The 23889-nt window shown below is 43.2% G+C and overlaps 1 protein-coding gene across 11 annotated transcripts in view; it reads left to right on the plus strand.

The window, feature by feature from the left end:
• Window positions 1-23889, plus strand: part of GIGYF2 (GRB10 interacting GYF protein 2) — a 74266-nt gene that overhangs the window by 44412 nt on the left and 5965 nt on the right. For 4 of the 11 annotated variants that reach the window (XM_027661886.1, XM_027661890.1, XM_027661895.1 and 1 more), the window contains 16 exons: window positions 3671-3850; window positions 8677-8876; window positions 8963-9122; window positions 9203-9403; window positions 9881-10071; window positions 10638-10797; window positions 12641-12807; window positions 13187-13275; window positions 14262-14369; window positions 14923-15020; window positions 15517-15617; window positions 16421-16582; window positions 18389-18490; window positions 21337-21495; window positions 22668-22904; window positions 23462-23584. In XM_027661886.1, coding sequence (XP_027517687.1) covers window positions 3671-3850; window positions 8677-8876; window positions 8963-9122; window positions 9203-9403; window positions 9881-10071; window positions 10638-10797; window positions 12641-12807; window positions 13187-13275; window positions 14262-14369; window positions 14923-15020; window positions 15517-15617; window positions 16421-16582; window positions 18389-18490; window positions 21337-21495; window positions 22668-22904; window positions 23462-23584 — 2438 coding nt within the window. The remainder of the gene's footprint in view (window positions 1-3670; window positions 3851-8676; window positions 8877-8962; window positions 9123-9202; window positions 9404-9880; window positions 10072-10637; window positions 10798-12640; window positions 12808-13186; window positions 13276-14261; window positions 14370-14922; window positions 15021-15516; window positions 15618-16420; window positions 16583-18388; window positions 18491-21336; window positions 21496-22667; window positions 22905-23461; window positions 23585-23889) is intronic. The other 7 variants (XM_027661891.1, XM_027661894.1, XM_027661892.1 and 4 more) reach the window with 5 other exon arrangements.

The raw sequence follows: 23889 nt of genomic DNA on the forward strand, positions 1-23889 counted from the left end.
CCTGTTTGTTCTCCCCAGACAGTGAAGTGGCATAGGGGACATGGCCTGAGCCTGGAGAGCAGGAGTTATTGGCCATTGTGGTAGCCAGTGCTCTCCTAAACGCGTTGCCATGGGGCAACATCCCAGAATCCCAGTGCTGTCCCTGCAGCCAGGATCCCTTCCCTCAGTGTTGCACAGCTGTGGCCTTTTTGGCTGGCTACCACCAGGCTCTGTCTGAAGTTTGCTGTAAACACCACTGCTGGCTTTGTGACAGGCTTGAACAGAGGTGCCCTTTTACTGCTCCTTCTCTTCAGGAAGTCCAGGCAATTAGTCCAAGGCAAAACCAGAGATTGCATTTTGGTTTCTTTCATCCTTAAAATGCTGCCAAGTCCTGATTCTTTGACCTAAGTCATTTCAGCTGAATGATTGTTCTCAGGTCTAGGAACAGTTTGCAGAGACCATGCTGGGGCTTTGGGAGTCATGGATTTAGCTGAGATTCAGCTGGAGGAGTATCCCTGTACTCAGTTTGTCGTAGTCTTTCTGTCACTTGGGTCACTTGATTTTTCTGATCTTAACCTGTGACCGGTTTGTGTTTGTAAAGAACCAGTTTCTTGGCTGATCTCACTGATCTTCAGGATCATCTCATGCCAGACCTGTTTGGACACGTGCCTTGCTTGCTGTGGTGTCCTAGTACCAGAAACCTGAGTATGTCATGATACACTGCATTTTTTCTCTTAATTCCACTGGAGTGTGACATCAGAACAGTCTCTGAGGTGACACACTGGAGTGCTGCTGTATTTGCAAAGATTTTGGAATCACAGGTGATCCCATCCTCAGATGAATATAAAACTGACTCCTTATAATTGATTTTTTTTTTTTTCCATTTCTACATTTCTAACTGTAATTTAAAATCAGAGGAGGTGCAGGTTCCCACTTGTGTCTGATCTCGGCCAAGAGCTTTTGATGTTTTATCACCTTTGCAGAGATGTGCTTCAAATGCCATTTTCTGCAAGTTCAGAATACGAAACCTGACTTGGATGGTTCAGTTCTAGGGAGCAGAACCAGCTGTCTTAAGGACTAACAGAACCTGAGTTGCCTTGGTGGTGCCCATAGCATGAATATATGTGCAGAGGGGCTAAAGCACGTGGATATACAGTGGCAAAGTAGACTCCACAATATTCTTGAAGTGGCTTTTTCCCCCCAGTGTTTTTGGAAGAGCAGAACAGAGCCTGTGAACTGATGGGTTGTCAAAGAGCAGTCTCCAGAATCAATTGAACTTGATAACAATGGAAAGGAATAAAATCCTTCTTTTTCTTAATTGGTAGACTCTAAAATATCTCAAATTAATGTTACTCAATAAGTGTCAAGTAATAGCTGTGAATTTTTATGAAAATAGTAGATAAATCTGAAAAATTGTTTTTCTTGTCTCAAAATAGTGGTTTGAATAACTTATCTTTTGGTAACTTTAATTTTAGTGAGAGAAAACAAGTATCTTGTGCTGCAGAATAATAAAAAAAAAAATTGGATTTTTCTTCCTTCTTATAGCATTTTAAAAGTAAGTTTGGAAAGAATGAGGCACATTCCTCCTCCTGTGGGCCTCAGGCTCCCCTGGCCTGTGAGACTGAGCTCTCCCCTGGGCCTGCCTGTGTTGCCCTTTCAGCTGACTTGTCTCTGGAGCTCTGGCTCTTGTTTCCTACCATGTGAAGCCCATTCAAGGAGCAACGTTGAGAGGCTTCCCTGCCCTGCCTCTTGACTTTGTGTACATCACATGTTTTAGATGCCCAAGGTGAGAAAACCAGTGTTTACCAGACTTAGATTTTCTGTGTGGCTTGTTGCCTTGCTGTGTTTTCTGGGGAGTGTGGGAGAGCAGAGGGTGGCTGACCTTCATCTGCAGAGGTTTGTCCACTCCAGATGAGAGGACGTGCCAGCATTGCACCTACCAGAGGGAGGGAGCTGAGTGCCTCCAGCAGCTTTTTGGAGCCAGCATCACCAGAGAGTTCCCAAAACACTGTTGGAAGGGTTTTGTTCTCAAAGCCCAGCAAGTACAGAAGTGCTGTTCAGCCCCTGTCCCCTGTGGTGCAGTGAAGGTGTGACTGGCTGACGCTGGCCTTCGTGTCTGGGATTGCCTCGTGGTGCTGAGGCTGTGCTCTAAATTAGATACTGCTGTGTGCTTTAAGTTAACCCATGTGCTTTAGCTCTTCAGAGAGGAACAACAGGAGAGGAAGGGATTCTAGAAAATGTTGAGCTGGAGAAAGAAAAAAAGGGTGTTTTTTCCCTCCAGTGTTTTGAGCTGGTGGAGAGGGATGTTGGTTTTTCTCCAAGATCTGTGCCAAGTCCAAAGCCAGTGTGTGTTTCCTGTCTCCAGAGGGCAATATCTCTAGGTAGGAAGAAGTTTCAAGTTCTGATATGCCACAGAATTTCAGATAGTCTGTTTCTTAATTTTTTTCATTGAAAAAGCTGCCTGATAGGAAGAAAGGGAAATGCATTCTGCTATCCTTCCTTAACTTAATTCTTTAAAATGTCCCTTTCCACCCCAGGAATCTTAGAGCATAATCATGCTTTATTTTGTTCATCCTAAGCAAGCAGGCACAAATACCATCTTACATTTTTGGATTTTAAGACTCTTAAAAAGGAAAATTCAGTATACCTTTCTCTAGTACTTAAATACTTCTTTTTAATAGATAACAAGACAATTTTAGGTTAACACTGGGTGTTAACCTTATGAGTTAGGAAGTGGCATCACCGTGGTTCCAGTGAGAGTTTGGTGCTACACAGTTGAACATATTGAAAGAAATACAAAATCCAGAAGTCCTCAGGCTGGTGCTGTCAGTTATTTCAGTGGTGCTGTATCTTGTCAGGGTGAGTCAGCAGTGAAAGCAACATCTGTGTTTAGCCTGGGCATACTGGTGTGTGATGTGGATGTACTGCTGTGTAATGGAGAGCTTTTCTATAAAAATATTTGTATCATCCTTTTCCGACAGTCTTGCTCTTCATTTAGTACTTGAGGATTTTCTGTTTTGTTTTAAACACAACATGATGTAAATTGGGAACTAAGAGACTATCCTGAACTTTTTCTAGACTTGCCCTTGAACCTTGAGCATAATTGCTTCTAACTGTCCCAGAGGATGGATTAACAGCATAATGTTAACAGTGTTAAGTTTTTTCTTGTTCCTCAATCTTACTTTAAACTTCTGCTGTTTCCTAAAACATTGCAAGGGTGCTGTACATCATGTTGGATTAAATATAGAGATCTCACATTCTTTTTGTTACAGCAGCAGCAAATGTTTGGTTTTTATATATTGTTTACAGTTTACTGCTCTCCCACTTTCCTTTAGCATGAGACTTTTCATGATAGAGCAGTTTATTCTTTCTCTTCTCTTTCTATTACACTTCCCTACATCTCCTAAACTGCCTTTTTCTCCTCTGTCTTTCCTATTATGTTCTAATTTCTTGTATGCTTTGCTTACTTCTGGTGTGTTTCTTCTTTCCTCAGTCTCTCCATCCCAAGGTACATAGGGACCTGGATTTCCTAAATCTGTCACGCTTCCTTCCTGAAACTTCCATTCCTCTCCTAGGTTCCTACAGCCAGTTCTGATGTGGTTTTGCCTCCAAGGGAGCAGGATTTTAACCCTTTTGCTTCTGTGTTCCTAAAGACAGAACACATATTCACTGACCTGTGTTTGCTTTGCAGTGAGACCAAACTTTGAGGAAGGCGGGACAGCGACAGCGGGGAGGAAACACGAGTTTATCCGCTCTGAGAGCGAGAACTGGCGCATCTTCCGGGAGGAGCAGAACGGGGAGGATGAGGACGGAGGCTGGAGACTGGCTGGGTCCCGCAGGGACGGAGAGAGGTGGCGACCCCACAGCCCAGGTGAGAGGGCAGGGGCCAGACAGGCAACCCTGCTTACAGGGAAAGGGCAGGGGGAATCAGGGCATGGGGAAAGGGAGGTCCCGAGTTCGGGACAAAACTAGGTGAGGTTCGTGAGGTTTGGGCCATGCAATACTGGGCCTGCAGGGCGCTGTCACAAAATGATCAGCATGAAATCATGTGCTTTTGTTTTCTTCTGAGCATCTTCCAGGATGCTCAGGGAACAGTATTTTGCAGGTGTGCACTCGTCTGTGTTGTGTTCCAGGTGTGTGTGTACCTGGTAGAAGCAGGATTTTTCTGATAATACTGTTTCTTTGTGGCTGTGGCAAGGAGGGGAGAGAAATGACCCACGTTAGGCAGCATTTCTGAGGCTGTGGAGGGATGCTGACACTAAACCACTCTGGTCAGCGACCTCTTTTTGGAGTTTTCCAGCTGTGTTCACAATGCCAAGAGGCATCCTTGGGAAATCTCAAAATATATTGCTCTGTGCATTTTGTAGATAAATTAAAGGATGTCTTTTCTCAATAAATGTCAGGCACCAGTTTGGTGTCACTCTCTCCTTCCCTGGCCTGACAAGATAGGTCTGTTCACTTGTTTCCAGCATTAAATTTATATATTTATATATAAATACATATATATATTTCCCTTCTCTTTGGAAAAGATTCAGTCATACCTGTTGTGGGATCCTGGGTTTAGATATCTCTTGGCTGCAGAAGGCTTCTGGGCTACCAAGGGAGGATCTAGCTCTTCTACTGTTACATCTTCAGAGAATCATAGAATTACTTAGTTTGGAAAAGACCTTCAAGGTCGCTGAGTCCAGCTGTTCCCCAGGACTGCCAAGGCCACCACTAACCCACGTCCCCAACTGCCACATCTACACATCTTTTAGATTCCCTCCAGGGATGGGGACTCCACTGCTTTCCTGGGCAACCTGTGCCAGTGCTAGACAACCTTTTCAGTGAGAATTGCTCCTAATATCCACTCTAAACCTCCTCTCAGGTAGTTGTAGAGGGTGATAAGGTACCACCTGAGTCTGACTACACTTGACAGGAAAGCAAAGGAAGCATGAGACACCTTTGGGGCTGAGGTGGGCAAGTTCTTTAATAAAAGAGTCCCAGTTGCTCTTACAATGAGTCTGTTGCCTTTTTTTAACACCTCAGAGGACTTTCAGTACTCTTATTGCTGTGAGTGCCCATCACCTCTGTTCCAAGCCCTCTCCACAGTTGTGTTGCTCTGCCCTCAAACAGCTGCTCGACTGTACTAAAATTTGTCAAGGAGCACAGGGCTGGATTTATCATCAGATGTTTTCTATTTAGAGCAAGGCTGGAGGGCAAATTTTGAATAATGTAATTTTCCTTTCCCCAGTGTGTGGTCACAGTTGTTCATTAGACACTGCTTCTTTGCTATCTGGGTCAGACGACAGCAGGCCGGGACCTCATGATGGTCAGATGCAGCTTGGGACGAGGAGTGGAGTGCTGGGCAAGTCCAAGCCCATGTGCTTTAGCTTAAAAGGAAGCATAGACCTCAAAGTTCAGAAGTTCATTCATGTCTTGGGCTTTTTTTTTTGAAGATCTTCTGAGGAAGATTATGGAAATTATCAAATTATTCAAACCACCACATTATCTTACTTCCGTTACGGAAAATATTACTGGTTATTTGAATGTCCAGTGTAGTAGGCAACTAACTGAACTTCACTTACAAGTTAGTTCTAGCACGTGTTCCTGAAAGCCTGTTCTGAGAGATCTGTGAATGTGCAGAGTAGTTGCTGATTTTGAGATAGCCTGAGCTGACAACTGTATTGTCCTGTATTGGCTTCAGTCAGAGCTGGGTTTGAATTCTCCTGTGAGGAGTAGCCACAGGACCATCAAGATGGTTTTAATCTCATTTTTACTTTAAACAATGAGTTTAACTCAAATTGGCGTGGCTTAAACTGTTGCTTTGTACTTATTCTGGTGTTAGGTAATAGTACTAATCATGTGTCCTGCTAAAAATAGAGAAATATCTTGAGAGGGCTGTCATTTGTTTAGCTGACCCTTCCTTTGGCTTGGCTCTGTGTATCCCTGCTGGGATTTTAGACAGGGTTAACTGTCTGCAAGAAGAGTGTGACCATGGAAGCAGGCAGTGAGTCTAAATCTAAGGTTTTTTTCTTTTAATTTTTAACCATCTTTAATGATTTAATACCTCTCTATCTGTTGTTCCAATCCTTGCATTCATATAGTGATTGCCTTTTACATTTGCCAGGCAAGTCCATTTTGTCAGGTACATATACAAACCTGGTTTGGTCTCAAAACTAGTGAATGATGTATAGGTGTTTATGTCTTGGTTACCAAGTCATCCTTAAGAAATAGGAATCAGTTCTTCTTGCCTAAAATTTCTCTCTGATACCGTTTTGTGTCTTTCCTGAAATACCTCTGTTAAGGTCTTTTTCCTGAAAAGCATTTGGGAGAGTCCTTAGGCTGTAATCTCATAAAGACTTTTGGTTGCTGCTTTTTTTGAAAGACTTTTCAAATCATCTTGGTCACTCCATTTTCAGAATCAGTTTGTGATTCAGGTAGAGTTGAATTTTTGGGCGTTGTTCCTTGTGCATATTAAATATCTTGAAGCAACTGAAGTACATTGGAGAATCTTTCTCTAAAATTGAGCAAAATAAGAATTAGGTTCATATGCAACATATGCCAAAAAGTGTGTACTATTTTTTAGTTAAGTATTTAGTGTTAGTTTAGTATACATTGAAAATTTCATTGCTAAGTTAGAGAATATAACTTTTAAGAGAGAAATAGCTGTTAATAATTGAGGCTAATGTGTACTTGGATTTCCTGCAGTGGCCAGTAGTCCTGTGTTCTACCTACAGTGTCACCATAAATTACAAGGGATAAATTAAGCTTAAAATTATGTCTTGTAACTTGAAGTCTTGATCATATAACTGGTACCTGGTGACAGTACAGGACTGAATTTAAAGCTGTGTTTGTGTCCTAACTGTTGGTTAAAAAACTTTGCATAAGAGTTGAACATTTATCTTTACTTTTGGCTTGTTTTAAAGATTGGCAGCCTGGTACTTCACCCCTGAGTTACTGCCTATATTCTGATAGGCTTTTACAAACAGTTTGTTATTAAGAAACAGAGACTTCACCCAGCTCTGAAAATGAGGGGGTATAAAGGGTGCTGTGACTAAATCTTTGCAAGCAGAGGAAATGGTTCTTAACTAGAACTTTGAAGACGCCTGGAATTAACAAAATGCTTTGAATTCCCTTTCCAGGCCTTGTTTCTGGGTTGTACTGTGAAGAGCCTCTGCTCCTGCTGTAGGGATGTGAACTGTGGAAGAGCAGAGGCTTTTCTCTAATGCAGGGACTCTACATGACCCGTTTATGGCTGTACTGGAAGTTCTAAACACTGGATTTTCCTGCTCCACACAGAAGGGAGGAGGAGAAGAGATGCTCAGCCGTTTGTGAGCCCCTGGATGGCATTGCCAGGCTCAGGCCATGGCTCTGTTTTTCCAGGTGTTGGGAAACCTGACCTGGATGTTCCTGGTTGTGATGAGATGTCTGGCCATGGCTTTTATCAGAAATGCAGGCTGGTTGTCAGCAACCTCTCACACTTCAATCTCCTTCCTTAATGACATTGAAAGGTTGCCTCAGAATATTGATTTGATGGTTTAATACTTATTTGTAGAAGCATAGATGAAGTTATCCTGTTATCCTGAAGTTATTTGCAAATAGGCACATATGGTATAGTGAAGGCCTTGTTAAAGTCTAACCTTTTGTGTTTCCTTCGTAAAATTTAACATTGAAGTTCATAATGTCTCCAGAAGGAGTTTGTTTTACATCTCCTATATTTGTTATACAAAGGTAGGTTTTTACATGGCTAATATTAGTACTTAGGGTATTAAGGTCAGTGTGGAAACATTCATTTTCATATGAAACAGGACAACATTTCTCTCCTGTACTGTGATTTTTTTGGGGGGGGGAGGGAACCATTTGGTACAGTGAGACTGCACTGGTTGAACAGATTGAGAGCAAAAAATAGATTTCTTTTTTTTCTTTCCCCCCCTTCCAGAAAAGAACAACTGCCACTAAAAGTTAAGGTGGTTTCATTTTTACTTTGCACCTTTCTGGTAAAGCTGCTTTCTACTTCAGGGAAAACTGTGTACAATCCTTTCACTCCCAGTTTGTTTTCCTTAGCAGCAAGTTCTTTACAGTTTAAATAGCATTATTACACTCAGGATTTGAAACTTGGCTGAATGAAGGTGTCTTCTGGATACAAAATTTATACTTGAATTTGGAAAGTTTTCCTTCTTCTTAACATTCCAAGTTTTGGTATTCCATGGCTAAAAAATGACCATTCAAGAGACTTTCCAGTCCTTTTAAAGGTATTTGAACAGTTGTCACTCCATTTTTCATGTATGTGCACAAAAGCATCTCTGAGGGCATGAGACAAAAAGCATGTTTCCTTCAGGACGTGTCTTCTGCAGGTGGCCTGGAAGAAAATACAAAGTCTTACACACAGAAAGGGGCCGGAAAAGATTTAAGTCAATGATGGCTGGTAAATTCTATCAGCAACTAGTGTTTCTTGCCTTATTTTGGTGCCTGTTTTAGATGATGTAGCCCAGCTTTCTCAGCCTTACTTGGTTGTTAGTGCTCACAGTACAGTTTATATCTCGGGACCGTGCCGTGGTTTTCGGAAGTGTCCTGCTCGTTGGCAGGATTGTCCTTTTCTCTCCCTTGCCCTGAGGTTGCCCCTCGGTAGGTGGGCTGTGTCCTGTGGGGATATTACCCGTCTGTGACCCTGCCCTGCCCGGGCTGGGGGTGCAGTTCCCTCTCCTGGTTCCGCAGGCTGGCGGGAGCACATGGAGCGGCGGCGCCGGTTCGAGTTCGATTTCCGGGAGCGCGACGACGAGCGGGGCTATCGGCGCGTGCGCTGCGGCAGCGGCAGCATGGACGACGACAGGGACAGCCTCCCGGAGTGGTGCCTGGAGGATGCCGAGGAGGAGATGGGAACCTTCGACTCCTCCGGGGCGTTCCTCTCTTTAAAGGTGAAGGGCTGTCCTGGGCCTTGGGTCGCCGTGACCGATGTCCCGAGCTGCCGGGTGGGTCACGGGCGGTTGTGTTGGCTTTGCAGAAGGTGCAGAAGGAGCCGATACCTGAGGAACAGGAGATGGACTTCCGACCTGTGGAGGAAGGGGAAGAGAGATCCGACTCTGAAGGGAGCCACAATGAAGAAGCCAAAGATCATGAAAAGACCAAGAAAGAGGGCGAGAAAACAGAAAGAGTAGTGGCAGGTAAGGGGGGGGACTTCTGGTGCAACTGCCAGCGTAGAGTTCCCGTTAATTCAGTCACACAGAACTGTGCCATCTTACAGAAGCTGGGGAAGAAGCAGCCCAGGCATCATCTCCAGCTGCAAGGTCAGACACCCCACCAAAATCCCAGCCTCCAGACCCGCTGCAGACAAGCCTTTTTGAAAGGAAGGAGGAGTCTGTACCAGAAAGGACAGAAAAAACAGAAGATAAAGAGAGTCGACCGGAGAATACACCTCCAGCCAAAATGTCCAGCAGAGGGGAAGGTAAGAAATTTGGAAGAAAAATTTAGTGAGTTCCCACTCTCTTGGTCTCTTAGAAGAGGCAAGGACTGGATTCCAGTGATAAAAAGCTGGAGTTCATCAACTGGTCTGTAAAGAGAGGATTTGTTGGATATGCCATCTCAGGTGTTTGCAGTGCACTGGTACTTCACGTTGCAGTGCAATTCAGAAAAACATGAGCCAGTTGTGGATGTGCATCGTTGTGGTAGAGCAGATCAGTCTGGACAAATGGTGTGGCCAGGGGATGGGTGTGCTGAGTTCTGCACTGTTAAACTGAACTGTTTGTTCCCTCAAGTGAGGTTGGGTGCCTGTGCTGTAAACAGTACATTCAGGGACATCTGAAAATACTTTTGCTTTGGTGCTAAATTTGAGCTGTTAGCATTCTCCACAGTAGGTTCTTAAAAGTCATTTTAATTTATGTTAATGAAAAGACAATGAACTAACTGTAACATTTTTCTTTAGATTTGGCTTCTCTTGCTCAACCTTTGCCACAGATTTCTGCAGACACAGCTTCTTCTGCTCATCTTTCTCCTCCTGTTTCCAATTCAAATCCTGCTCTGCGGCCAGTTCAAACACCTGTCACAGCTGCTCCAGGCATGGGCAACATTCCCACTGATCCAGATGATGAAGAGGGCCTCAAACACCTAGAGCAGGTAAAATTTCTCAGATTCCTTTGTTGTCGACAATCGTGGGACTGGAGGAATTTGGAATGCAAAAAAGTTTTGAAGCTCATAAATCAGAAATGCAGCTGAGACTTTACAATCCACGGTGTCTACTGAAAACTGCTTCTCTCCATTACTTTTTTTTTTTTGAGAATAGTTTAAGCTTTTGTAGTATTTCATGCAGTATGGATCAGGGTACCATACTCTGTATTAAAAAGCTAGAGACCCTAGTGCTTATGATCACTGTAAAGCAGCATTATGATTTGCCTGTATGTACATCCAGTGTGTTTAAAATATGTATTTTTCACCGTGATACTGTGTGATACCTTCTTGGCAAGTTGTTTTAAAGCTTTGCTTAAGCAGGTGAACTGTGCTTGTTGAGGATTCTGACAGTGTGGTACAGAGCTCGAGGTTTGTGTTGCAGTCACTCCTGGCAGTCCTGGCCTGCTCCTGAGCACTGGCTAGCACAAGGTGGTTGTGTTTGGCACATTCACTGTCAGATCTGTAAGCACACATCTAACTCTTGTATTCCTTGCTGGTTTTGATGTCTCCTGCAGCAAGCAGAGAAGATGGTGGCATATCTGCAGGACAGTGCCCTGGATGATGAAAGACTAGCAGCAAAAATTCAAGAGCACAGAGCCAAGGGTTCCTCTATGCCACTGTTCCATGAAGCCATGCAGAAGTGGTACTACAAAGATCCACAAGGAGAAATTCAGGGTAGGTCTGTGCCCTTTACACTTCCTCTTTTGTTTCACGAATTGTTAGAGTTCTTCACAGAATTACCCCCAGCAGATACTGGTGCTTGTTTTTACAAAAGCAGCACAGGGACTTTACCACTCTAGAATTGGGTTCTGCAAATATTTTCAACCCATCAGTGCCCCCCTCAGCTCAGCAGGCCTCATGTCCAGAGTCAGGCTTTGTTGTGGGTGAGGTTTGCCATCACTTTGTGGTTCTGTAAATTGAGGCTATGCTCAAACCTGTTTTTCATGCCAGCAGTTACTCAGATTTCCAGATAACAATGGAAACAAACCAAGAACGTGACCACTCGAGTATCTTGTTGAAGAGAATCCGTGAGAAACGCTGAAATCAGTTTTCTAGGCTCAGCCTCAAGGCATTGAGTATTCAGGGAAAGGTAATTTGTTTAGAATCTAGAGCAAAGAGGAAACAAGTTTCCATAAGCCAGTGCTCATGCAGAATCTCAGTTTAAATTGCACTTGCAGCCAGTGCAATGTTAGTTCATATAATACAAATAAACTGTTTCATGCTTGCAGTTTTTGCTGAAGAGTTGTTTTTTTTTTTTTTTGCAATGAAAGTTAGAGCAGGCCTTTCATACAGATATTTGCATCTTTGCTTTGAGAAGGTACTTTTCTGTTGGAGGTCTCTGGGCTCTGTTTTAGCAGCTGCTTATCTGCCTCCCAAAAATGCAGTTAAACAGTGAATTCCTCCCTTGCTGTTCTTCACACTGTTTGTGTGAAGGACTCCTTAGCTGTGGACTCCAGATAGGATTAGTGGGGGTGTTTTTATGGGATCTGTGCCAATCTCTTGTCTGCAGGTATTGCACATCCTTATGATTTTTTCCTCACTCCTTTAAGTTGAAAGGATGTGAGCCATAAACTGCTTATATTTGCTCAGTTGCTTTACATGGTGTGTCAGGCACTGCTGGCTGGACTTCCTTCCATGTGACCTCCAGAAGTAAACACTCCCACCTAATTTTTTTTTTCTTGGAATAACCTCTTTTGGTTTTATATTCTCTGAAAGGAATTGCCTTCTAGAGATACTCCTTACAGAGGAGGCAAGAGTTGCTAAATGTTCTTGCTTTTCAGAAAACATTTTTGCAAAACTTACTTACGTGGCTCTTACTCGGTTAAATAATATTTTTCCTACTGGCTTTGTATCTATTTGGATATGTAAAATTAGTATAGGAGCCCTCCTTTGAAGGCAATTACTGAAGTCTTTCTCAGGAAAAAGAGGAAGAGAAGGAAAAATGTAGCTTTCTGAGAAAGGAAAGAAAATGGATCCTCATTACCTTAACAAATGTAATTGTCCATCCAGAGGTGGATCTACTCATCTGCTGAGTTCCAGAAGCAAAACTTCTGTGAAACATATGAATTCCTCTGATTTGAAGGCAAGAGTAGAACCAGGCTAAGGTTGTTGAATGAGCTGTGCAGTGCACCCAGGGAGAGCAGCACTGTGGTTCTGGCACTGTCAGCTCGTGGGTGCTGCCAAGGACCAGCCCGGGGCTGAGCCTGGAGCAGTGATGAGCTCTGCTGGAAGGCAGGAAGGGTATTAACTGGGCCAGGCTTCACAGCTCAGTGCTGGCCTGTCCCCTGCAGTGCAGGGTGAGACTCTGGGGCAGGGCTGTACCCCTGTAAAGATGCAGATCTGTGCATTGACACTCCAGCCTTGGGGGCTCAGTCTGTGCAATCAAGGGGGGAGACGGACAGGACCCGCTGGTGCTGGTACTGTGACTTTAAAAAGCACTGTGCTCTTTGTTTCCAACATGCTGAACTCAGCCCTGCTTCTCCTTCCCTGCAACATGTGTTGGTTGATGTTCCTTCAGGTCCATTCAGTAATCAGGAGATGGCAGAGTGGTTCCAGGCTGGATACTTCACCATGTCATTGTTGGTTAAGAGAGCCTGTGATGAGACTTTCCAGCCGCTTGGAGACATCATGAAAATGTGGGGCAGGGTCCCCTTCACTCCAGGCCCAGCACCACTTCCACATCTGGTAATTGTGTGACAGAGTATTCAAATAGTCCTGTAACAAATAGGAATGAATTCTTTAGTTGTTGGGTGCTCTGTCTTGGAATTGCAAGTGCTCTGAGCACCGAGGCTGAACTCGGTGTTAAATTACCTTTGTAAGAGAAGAGACTAAGTTTAAAAGTGTTTGTTTTGCCATGTCTGTGGCTGGGAGGTTTAGCCCTGTAATATGTAGGAGTGCTGTGTATTTAATTCACTGTGCTACAGGCTTTGTCAGTCTCTTGCAATTTTTCCACTTTTATTGACTTTTTTGTTCAAAGTGCAACTCTTACATTGCTTGCATTTGCAATATGCTGCTCTTACATATATATGTGTATTATAATGAAGTGTTTTATTCCTAAACACAGGGCGAGCTGGACCAAGAGCGACTGACTAGACAGCAGGAGTTGGCTCTGATCCAAATGCAGCACCTCCAGTATCAGCATCTTTTAATACAGTAAGACTCTCCAAAGTGCCAGAGATGTTCCAGTGGCCGTGTTCTGCTCTGCATTTTTAGTCATCTGGGTTCAGCTTCTTGTCATTGTTTTCTTGGGCACTGGGGCTGGGAGTACTCTACCTCCAACAGCACTAGCTGCTTCCTCAAACACCAGAGATGTCCCCAGTGTGCAGGAGTAGGACAGTGTGGCTGCCTCAGGCACGTTTGTCAGTCGTTTTCTGTGTCACACATACCTGCTTGGGTGAGAGCTGCTGTATGGTACCTGTTCTGGTCAGACTGAATCCCAGCTGTCCTAGTAATGCACTTCAGATGTTTTCGAGTCAGGAGAAGGCTGCCAGTTTTTTGAACTGGAGATGGAGAAGGTGGAACTTCGTTTTGGTCTGCTTGCTCAGCTCTTTGAAGATCAGCAGGAGGTAACTGCTGGTCACAGAAGTTTGTAGTCTATTTTGCCAAAGCTGTCAGTTGTTCGGTTCTGGCCAGTTCCTGACAACTTGTTTTGTAGGGGCTTGGAGGAAAGGAAACAATCAGACTACTTCTTCAAGGGGTCCTGAAAGCATGTATCATGATCATATTTTTTTTAATGCTTATTGTCAGCTTATAGTTTGAGGTGAGAACCTGCCCCTGTGCCAGGCAATGCCTTGGCATACTGTGGAAGAGACTGATGGTGTGCAGCAAAGCCAGATTAATTTGAGCTAACTTTATAGAATTTATAGAAGAAGGGAAGTAGTGTTGCACAAACCTACAAGAGGGACATTGGGCAGTAATACCCAGGTGACATAGTTGAAGATGAAGAGAAATATGGTTCTGGTCACGTGGGCCAATTGGTTGTATCCTTACATTTTGGTTCTTTCCCAGCCCCCATTGTGTGCTTTCTACTAGTGCTTAGCATGTACATCATAGAGGTCAGTGGGCATTAGTCCCAGAGCATGATTCTGTAACCTGGGCATAAGTGAGCAAACCCGTGACTCTCTGCTTGTCTTTTGAAGACAACAGTATGCACAGATGCTGGCTCAGCAGCAGAAGGCAGCCCTCTCCTCCCAGCAGCAGCAGCAGCTCGCTATCCTCTTGCAACAGTTCCAAGCCCTGAAGATGAGGTGAGTTAGCCCAACCTTGAACTGAAGTCCATTCTTCCTGTACTCTAGCTTGTATCTAACAATAATTGCATCTTATCAGCAGTCTGTCCTAGTCGAGTTTGCTCATACTGGAGCATTACATATTTTAAAGATGGCAATGAGAATATGGAACCGTTCAGGATGTTGAGTACTGCTTTACAGACGTAGTCTTTGCCTTAGAGAGTGTTTATGGAAGCGAGGAGGAAAAAATCTCAGAGTTGAAATCGTACCTGTTTGACAGATGGGCTGGTACAGAATGGCTTTGCCAGTCAAGTTCTGCAGTACTGGATGCTGGTTCCTCAAACTGGCCTCTAAGCAGCAGATGCAAAACTGTAGCAGTAGCTGGCTTAGCCCTTGGCTTGGCAGCAGGGATGAGATCAGCAAGAGCTCTACAAGCAATTAACCTTGTCGGTGTGGTATTTTTGTTTTAAATAGAGGTGTGGAAGGAAAGGAGTATGTTACAAGTTACTGAGTGTCATGTGTGTTCAGAGCACTCCTCTCCCTGGCATGTTGACTCTCCCTGTTGGTATTGCAGAATATCTGAACAGAACATGATGCCACCTGTCACAAGGTCTGTGTCAGTGCCGGACACTGGCTCAATATGGGAACTTCAGTCAGCTTCACAGCCTACAGGTAAGAGGCTTTGCCTGTGCCAGGACTACTCAGAAAAGTCCATGCAGTAAGAGTCAGCATCTTTGAGATGATCACTCCCTTTTTGACACCAGGGGAAATTAGTTCTGCATCATTATTTTTAACTGGATCAACCTACTTTGCCTCACAGTGTAAGTTCCATTTTGAGAGCTGTGAAGAATATGGTAATTTTTTTATGGTTATGGGAAGCTTTGATCTGAAGGGGTTGTTATATTCTAAGGATGTTCTGCTCTGATGGGAGGAGTTTGAATAGCTGGTTTTTCTGTAGAATTTTGTAGGAAGCCCAGCCTTGCTTCAGACATGGACAAGCCTTGTTCTGCAGAAAGATAAGGTGGCCCTCTACTGACTAAGACTAACATGTTATCATGATTTTAGTTCATAAAACGTAGTAACAGTGTGTGCAAGATTTCGCCCTTTCACTTGTGTTTGTTGATGTGCTTATTTTTGCTTGTCAATGTTTGTTTTCTTCACTATCTAGTCTGGGAAGGAAGCAGTGTCTGGGATCTGCCCATTGATACTGCAGCTCAGGGACCAGCTCTAGAACAACTTCAGCAGCTCGAGAAGGCCAAAGCTGCAAAGGTCAGAAACTGTTTTGTACTGTAAGAAGTTGGGATTGCTGTTCTGCAGTGTAACTTGTGGTTCTTGAGCCAATGGAAGACCAAGTTCTTCAATCTAGTCAAAATCTGTGATTTTGACTAGACTTTCATGGAAAGCACCATAAAGAGAATAGGGGTTATAAAAGCCATTTACAAAACCCTCATGGACTGCTTGTGAAAACCATTGCTGTGGAGGTACTGCTGACCTCTGAAGTAGTGCCTGTGTTCTACATCTGTGGTTAAAACCTCTTCATTAGCCACCTCTCTTTTAAACTGAGATCATCATGAGCTGTCATGCCAAACCCTGAGTTGGGAGCAGGTAGTTTTTCTCTTAAGCCATGTGTTTTTCACCAGCATTGGTTTTGGGAAATCATAAGAGTCTTATTTGCCAGGGTCATTTCACACATACTCTAGTATTAAATTATTTTTGTGAGTTTGAACCTGTTTGATTCTGTACATTTCCTGAAAATGATTATTTTGTGATCACTGCAAAGTAACTCGCTACAAGCTTCTGAAGTCAGAGGGTATTTTGAGGAGCTGATGTGGAAAGACTGACTAGAGAACTGGTGTTCATTACAGAACAGAAATTGTCCAAAATTCTTCTAGACTGCTTGAGGAATCTGACCCCAGTAGGCAGCCAGCTGATAGGTAAAATGCCAGTTAAGGGAGAGTATCTGTCAGAGGCTTCATCTGTTAAGCTGTTACTGTAATTTCAGCAGAGTTGCCCTAAGAAATGGTGTAGGAATACGTTACCTGCATCTGAGTATAGTTTTATGTGAATTGTAGCTAGAGCAAGAGAGGAGAGAAGTGGAAATGAGGGCCAAACGAGAGGAAGAGGAGAGGAAAAGGCAGGAGGAGCTTCGGAGGCAACAAGAAGAGCTACTTAGGAGGCAGCAGGAAGATGAGAGGAAACGACGGGAAGAAGAAGAACTGGCCCGCAGGAAGCAAGTGAGTTTCCTCAATGTAGTTAATCTCTAATTATAATACTTTATAAAACTCACTTTAAGAATCCTGTGGGGTCTAATTAATCTTTGGTAGGTGTGTATGAAGACAGTTTGAATATTTTTTCATGTGAGTATATGAATTTATGATTCTCCTGTACTTGATTTTTAAGAGCCCAAATTGCAGTCTAAGAAATGGGCTTTGATGCTTCACTTTAAGATAGATTCCTGTTTGGGAGCAGAGGGGCTTTATTCCATGTGGAATATTCCCTCCTGACTTTTTAGTGTCAATATTAGACTTGAGTTAGTTGCCCACTTGTTGTATGTTAAATCTTTATTTGCCATTTATGCAGTGTAGTGTTTTATAAGGGTATGTTCTGGAGTAGATGGAGCTTGAGCAGCCGTTTCAAATGAATAAGAGGTGGAGGGCTATAGTGGAAAAAAGTGATGTGACATTCACCTTATTTTTTTCCTGTTGTGTTTTTTTTTAACTTAGTAAATAATTTCGAATGAATTATTATCTTCATAATAGAGTCTGTCAGCTTTTTTTCCCCAGTTGATATTTGGGAAAGGAAGAGATGTAGTTTGGTCAAGCAGATCTCTTAAAAAAGAATTATGTGATCAGCGTTGCAGTAGAAGAGTGAATATGGGAGTTGTATGTCCTTAATCTTCCAGGGATAAAAAATGGAGGCATTACTAGTTTGACACTTTTAGCATTTACTTCTGAATTCTGCATGGAAGAAAATTAAGTTGTTCCTTAAGTTTTGTAGGAGGGAAAGACAGTGAAAGGTGAAGTTTTCACTCTGCGTGTTAAGGATAAGGGCAAGCACATGGCTGAGCTTATACACTAAGGAGTTTAAATGCCCTGAAAAGCACCACAGTAATTATAGGCAGAAATAATAAATACTTGTGTCCTCTATAATATTTGCTGTGTGTTTAGATGGGCAGTTGTAAAGCACGTTCCTGGTTCAAGCATCAGACACTTCAGAGGAAGCCTCTAAGAACCTCTAGTTTTATTTGTAAGTTAGTTGTAGACCTCAGTTGACTCAGGGTTTGGGTTTTGTCACCGAAGATCTGTTTTAATATGACATGTAGGTAACTGTCATGGAATCTCTTGGGATCAAGTCTACAAATGGCTCCTTGCTTTAATATCTCTGCTTTGTGTACAGGAAGTCATTATGGTGTACAGTGGAAAAGCATCCTTTGCTTGAGGTCAAACTGTAGCATTGAAGCAATAATATACTCAAAAGTTTAACTTTTGAGTCAGATGGCTTTAGATCTGGTGTAATAACAACTCATTTTTCAGCTGATCACCTGGTAACTCAATGTGTGTCATCCATGGTGGCTTCAAGTAGACTTGGGTTGTTTCTTTTCAGTCTAACAGTTTTGCTACTGTGTATAACTCCATGTCTGTTAAATTCCAAAGTTTTGCTGTCCACTTTGGATTTGTACAGTAAACAGTCTGACTCTCCCTTTCTGAGATGCCGTGGGAAATAACTGTTGACAAGGAGGAAGCAGAACGGGGTTGAAAAGCAGTAACAGCAAGTATGTTAGTTCATTACCAATGCAATAATTGCCACAATGCTGAATTCTGAGCAGTAATGTCTTGAAAAGGTAACAAAGAGTTTAAGCATTTCTCTGGAAAGAGAAAGTAACATTGTGTTTTGTATTTAAAAAAAAAAGAAAACTGGTCTAATATTTGAATCTGACTTCTGTACTGGAAGGCATTGTAGCATCAGGGATGAACTGATTTATTAGCATGGATTTATACAGAGGAGATGATGCTTAACAAATTTGATTAACTTCTTTTGAGGAGATGACAGTGAGAGCTGAGAGGGGTGAAGCAGTAGACTTAATCTGCCTGGACTTCAGGAAGGCTTTTGATGTAATACTGCATAAAAGACTAGTATATAAGGTTAGTAAATATGCTGTTGATGGTGAATTCTAAATAAAAAAATAACTAATAGAAATTCAATTCTGTAGGATGAAATGTCATACCAAATGTTGAATTCAGTTCTGTTCATAGTTTTCATCAATTACTTTGCACTGTGGAATTGCAAACAGTAATGCCCAGCTTGTGTAGCTCCTGTATTTCTTTTTTGTCTCTGGTCTGATATCTTCTGTTTTGTCATGATTGATTGCTTTCAGGAACAAAATTGGAGGTTTAATAACTAGCTAATGATTATTTTTCTCTGAATTATGTTTTTAGTGCTCCCTTTAAAATACCTGTTTCAAAGATGAGAGCACAGAGATTTGTAAGCCCCAGTGATATAGACAAGCAGAACTGCAGGTGTTACCAACTGCAAAAAATTCCCTGTTTTATTTAAGAATCCAGAGTCTGTTGAACTGGGGATTGCTGCTTAAGGATTTTCTGTAATGTTACAGATATTTTAAAAGGTCTGAAATAAGCTGTCTGTACAGCAAGGTGGGTGTGCTTGGAAACAATTATTAAGAAAGATGCTAAAGAACATTGGGATTCTCTTGGAGCAAGAAGGTGCAAACGTGGGGAACAGCAAGAGCCAAAGGATTGAGTGTTTCCCATACAAGTCAGTGGCAGGAAACTGGAGAGCTTTGAATGTTTTTTGTCACATGCTCAAACAAAAATGTTGAATAATAAGAAGATACAGAAGTAAATATTAAGGCAACCTTTTTTATAACTGTGAAGAGTAGGAGAAAGGAATTGCATCAGCCATGTGGTTCCCAGCTTTTCAGAATCTTAAGATGTTTTTTTTCTCATCTTGGTACAACACTGTTTGTCTTTAGCTCTGTAGGGGACAGACATCTTTTAATTGCTGTCATTCAACAGTGTCTCTCCTGGCATGCCTGAGCAAGAGAGAGATCCCTGATACCTGCTGGCCTAATGGCAATCCTAGCCTCATTCCCAAAGGGAAAGTAGGGCAGGGATGTCAATGAACTGCTGTTCACTGGTGACTTGGTTCATCTCAGGTACCACGTGTTCAGTCAGTGAGAGCCCCCCAGCCTGGCTGAGCTGGGCCTCCCGAGCTCAGATCCTGCTTTGTGGTCTCCAGCCAAACAAAGGAGCCTGGCACACCCCCAGCCTCCTCAGGAGACTTCTCAGGGAAAGAAACAAGGAGCAGAAATTTTCCAGCACTTGTACTGGGGACACTTGACTCCTATGACTCCACTGCACGTGTCCAGTTAATACAGTTACAGGCCCAAGTTACAACAGTGGCTCAGGTGGTGCGTGTTGTGCTGCAAGTTTTTGTGACTGTGACAAACCAAGGGCTTGATTAATGAGAAGATGAATCACAGGCTATTGTTTTATGTCCAGTTAGTGGAAGAGAAACATTCACTGCACTTCCCTTTAGCACTAAACCGCTTCAGTGATACCCAGGAATAAAAATGAGTTGTCAGCTTACAACCAGCAGCTCTTCAGTGCTGTGGGATTGGTTATAAAAGATGTTCTGTCTACTGACAGCTCTGTTGCAGACATCTGAATTTTATTGTCAGAGGAACACCCAGGCCAGTTGTTCAGGGAACTGTAGTGCAGTTTATCTCTGCTGTGTGGACATGAAGGTTTGGTATCAAATTGAATAAAAGGGTCTTAGTTTTCCCAGTTCACTTCCCTGATTTGCCAGAGTTTACATCCATGCTGCACAACTAGTCACCCAGCATCCTGGGAACAATGTTGCTCATAAAAAGCTTGGAAGAGTACAATTGCACAGTAGTGGTCATTTTTAAAAGGAAAATAGATTTATAAAAGCTTAAAAAAGTTCTTGTCCGAAAAGTAGGATCTTTAGGTTGAGTTAGTAGGATGTCAGAAAGTGGAGAGAAAACAGAAGGGATGAAAAGCAGGGCGGCCTTAACTCAGTTGCTGAATGTCAGAGATCAGAAAAGGCTGCACAAACTAAGGCTTTTTAATGCAAGGGAAAGTCAGAACTGGGGGAAAGGTCCCTCAGGTGTGCTCCCATGTAACAATATCCAGGAAGCCAGCCAAAGGCTGCTTGTACCCTATTCCTCCAGACACAAGTAGCAGGATGGAAAAATGTCTATGTTGATCTTAGGGCAGTAGGAAAGGGTACTGCTTTTTGAGTAGAGTAAATAGCTTTGCTACTTGGAAAACAAAACATAATTAATTGGAAGCTCTGTCAGTAATTTAGGGACAGCCCAAAATCAAAGCCCTTGAGAGACCTTTTGTTGGCCATAATATTTAAATAGTATAGGGACAGCCCAGTCCAAGCCCTTCCATAGAGTCACATCTCTGAGACTTCCACAGCTACAGCATCTGTGTGTGCACTGGGCTGCTTCAGCTTCCTTCTTATGTCTGGACATGTGGGTTGAGTTTTGTAGTGCTCTTGAATTGTCAGGGTTCAGAAACTCCTGTAAGTAGGAAAAGCTTCCAACTTACAGCTGACACCCCAAAAAAAAAAAGGTATTAATGATACCCACACGCTAAAATATATGTATGTGAAATACTGAGTGCACAGTGGAAAGAGGACTCTAGCCCTTCGTTGTCATTCTCCACACCATTCTTCCTAAAACCAAAGACAGGCAATGATTTCATGTGTTTGTTTTTCCATTAAAATAATTAATTTATGTATGAGATGCACATTGCATCAAAATAACTTGTTACCATGTCGGTCTGTAGTGTTCGATGCAATGTTTTGGTAGAGCTTAGCTTGGAGCCAGGGAGCTTTTCTTGAGGCCATTCACTTGGCCAGACAGTGCTGTAATCTGTGTTCTGATGTGGTTTGTCAGTACAAGGGTATTTACAGACTGACATCTTGTTCCCAACTCCAGGAGGAAGCCCTGAGGCGACAAAGAGAGCAGGAAATTGCACTAAGGCGGCAGCGGGAGGAAGAGGAGAGGCAGCAGCAGGAGGAAGCACTTAGGAGATTGGAGGAGAGGAGGAGAGAAGAGGAGGAGAGACGGCAGCGAGAGGAGTTAATTCGGAAACAGGTGACAATGGCAAAAGGGACTCTTGTATTTCATTCTGGGGCTGCCAGAACAAACAGGGGCTGACACTTGCATCCCTGCCTGAGAGACCATCAGTTTTGGTGAAAGAAAGCAGAGATTGTAAACAGTACTGGGAGAATGAAGAAGAGGTTGTTTACCTGTATCCTGATTTCACACAAAATAATCAGGGTCCGATCTGTCCTTTGGAAAAGAGATTTGGGTGGAGTGCATGTTTTCATTCGTGCCTGAGCCTTAAGAATGGCTCTGCAGCATGGTATTTCTGCTCCTTTCTTCAAAGGAAAGGCAGAGTACAGTACCAGAGTAACAGTTTGGTTTGAATTACCACTCTCTGGGCCTTTACTAGAGAATTGTTATCTTCTACTGCCACCTGGGATGATCAGTTCTGTCAAACTGGCATTTCTGTACAATGCCAAGACTATGTTCACTACCAGAGTTTCAGCTTTTTTCCTTCCCTTTTCTTGTCTTATTTTACAGTATTTTTTCTTCTTGGGGTCAGCTTTAGAAGTCCATATTAGGGAACTTGAGCTTCCAACCCCCTAATTGATACTGTCACAGTCCCTCAGTCAAACAAACCTTGAAACATGATTGACTTCACATTAACTTCCAGGTCCATTTCAGAATTCCCACTTAGTATTTAAAAATTCCTGTTCAGGGTCCTCCCTTGTAAGATGTTCACCCCGTTTCTGTCCCACTGCACAGTCATCTCCTTTGTCTGCAGGAGCATCATCCCTGCACCTCTGGGGTTGAGTAACTCCAGTAAACATCTCCTTCTTTGTCACCTCTTCCTTCTTTCATGTTATTTCTGCCAAGTTCTATTCCGCTGAAAGTGTGGCAGTACTGTGAGCAGTATAAGCAGGTAGAAGCTCAGACTGAAAGGTGCATGACTTCTAGAAAGAAAATAGTATGAAGTGAGCTTGTCTGAACTAGGGAGATGTCATTCTCTTCTGAGTTCCCTGGTGGGGCAATGGGAAGCTTGTATTTTTAGGGAATATAGGCTAGATTACTGGGCTTTCTTGCCTGAGAAATGTAGAGGTAAATGAACAGCCAGATTAAAGGCCTCTCTCTGTTCTCTCAGAGTATCAGTACCTCAAAGCCAGGAGTATTTTAAATTTTGCTAAGTCTACTTAGACTTTATTCCTCTCTGTCGTGGGAAGGAAGAGGAGGCTGCCAAGTGGGCACGTGAGGAGGAGGAGGCCCAGCGGCGGCTGGAGGAGAGCAGGCTCCGCATGGAGGAGGAGGCGGCGCGGCAGCGGCTGGAGGAGGAGGAGCGGAAGCGCAAGGAGCTGGAACTCCAGCGCCAGAAGGAGATCATGAGGCAGAGGCAGCAGCAGCAGGAGGCTCTGCGGAGGCTGCAGCAGCAGCAGCAACAGCAGCAACTTGCACAAATGAAGGTAAGGGGTTCCTGCAGTTGGACTGCCTCCTTCAGCTCCGTGGGGCAGAACCACGGCCGCGTTCAGGGCTGGCCGGGGTACCTTGGACAGGGAGGGAGGAACTGTCTGGAGAGGGGAAAGGCAAATAGTTGAGTGGGAAAGTGATGGGAAGAGGAAGATGAGTTACAAATTACAGAAGAGAGAGGTTCTGTCAGTAGAAGCACACTGGGAGGGTCTCACAGGTGGGTAAGGACGTTTATTCTGCCACAATGACCAGGGACCAGTGCAAAGTTCCTCAAGCTTGGAGTTCCTGAAGTCTTGGAAATCTAAATTGCTTGCTGTTTTTCAGGCAATGATGTGTTACATTATTCTTGATACACTATGATACATCACAGGGCAATTCAAAGAAACGTGCAGTTTATACTTTGCACCTTTTCTTACTTAATTTATACCATTTTATACTTTCCAGGGTTTTGTTAAACTTTGAAGGTGGTTTATAGTGGTTTTTTTCATGACTGTACTTGAGCAGTATTCTCTGAAGAGTTTTGTAATTCCTGATGATGTCTGTTTTGGCCCAGCTCCCTTCATCTTCAACATGGGGTCAGCAATCAAATTCAGGAGCTTGTCAATCCCAGACCACACTGTCATTGGCAGAAATCCAGAAGTTAGAAGAAGAACGAGAACGGCAGCTTCGAGAAGAGGTAAATCCTAACAGGAGCAGAGTCTGAGCTGTTGGAGTGGGCTCAGCTGTGCAGCTGCTTGGCTGTCCCTGAAGTTATTAGAAGGAATGGTGAGGATGAGGAATGATTTTTGCAATAGCACAGCTCAAGTAAAATCCTCTGTTCCAGGCACAGGTTCAGTAAGATTTTATAACTCCTTAATACAAGTGTCTGAAAGGAGGGAAGATGCACCCTTTTAACTCCAGGAGTACAATATGTTCACAAACCAGTATAAAATAATTTGACATCTAAAATATGTTTGCAGACATGCACAAGACCAGGGCAGT

The sequence above is a fragment of the Corapipo altera genome, unplaced genomic scaffold (assembly GCF_003945725.1).
Source record: "Corapipo altera isolate COAL_440 unplaced genomic scaffold, ASM394572v1 175, whole genome shotgun sequence".
NCBI lineage: Eukaryota > Metazoa > Chordata > Aves > Passeriformes > Pipridae > Corapipo > Corapipo altera.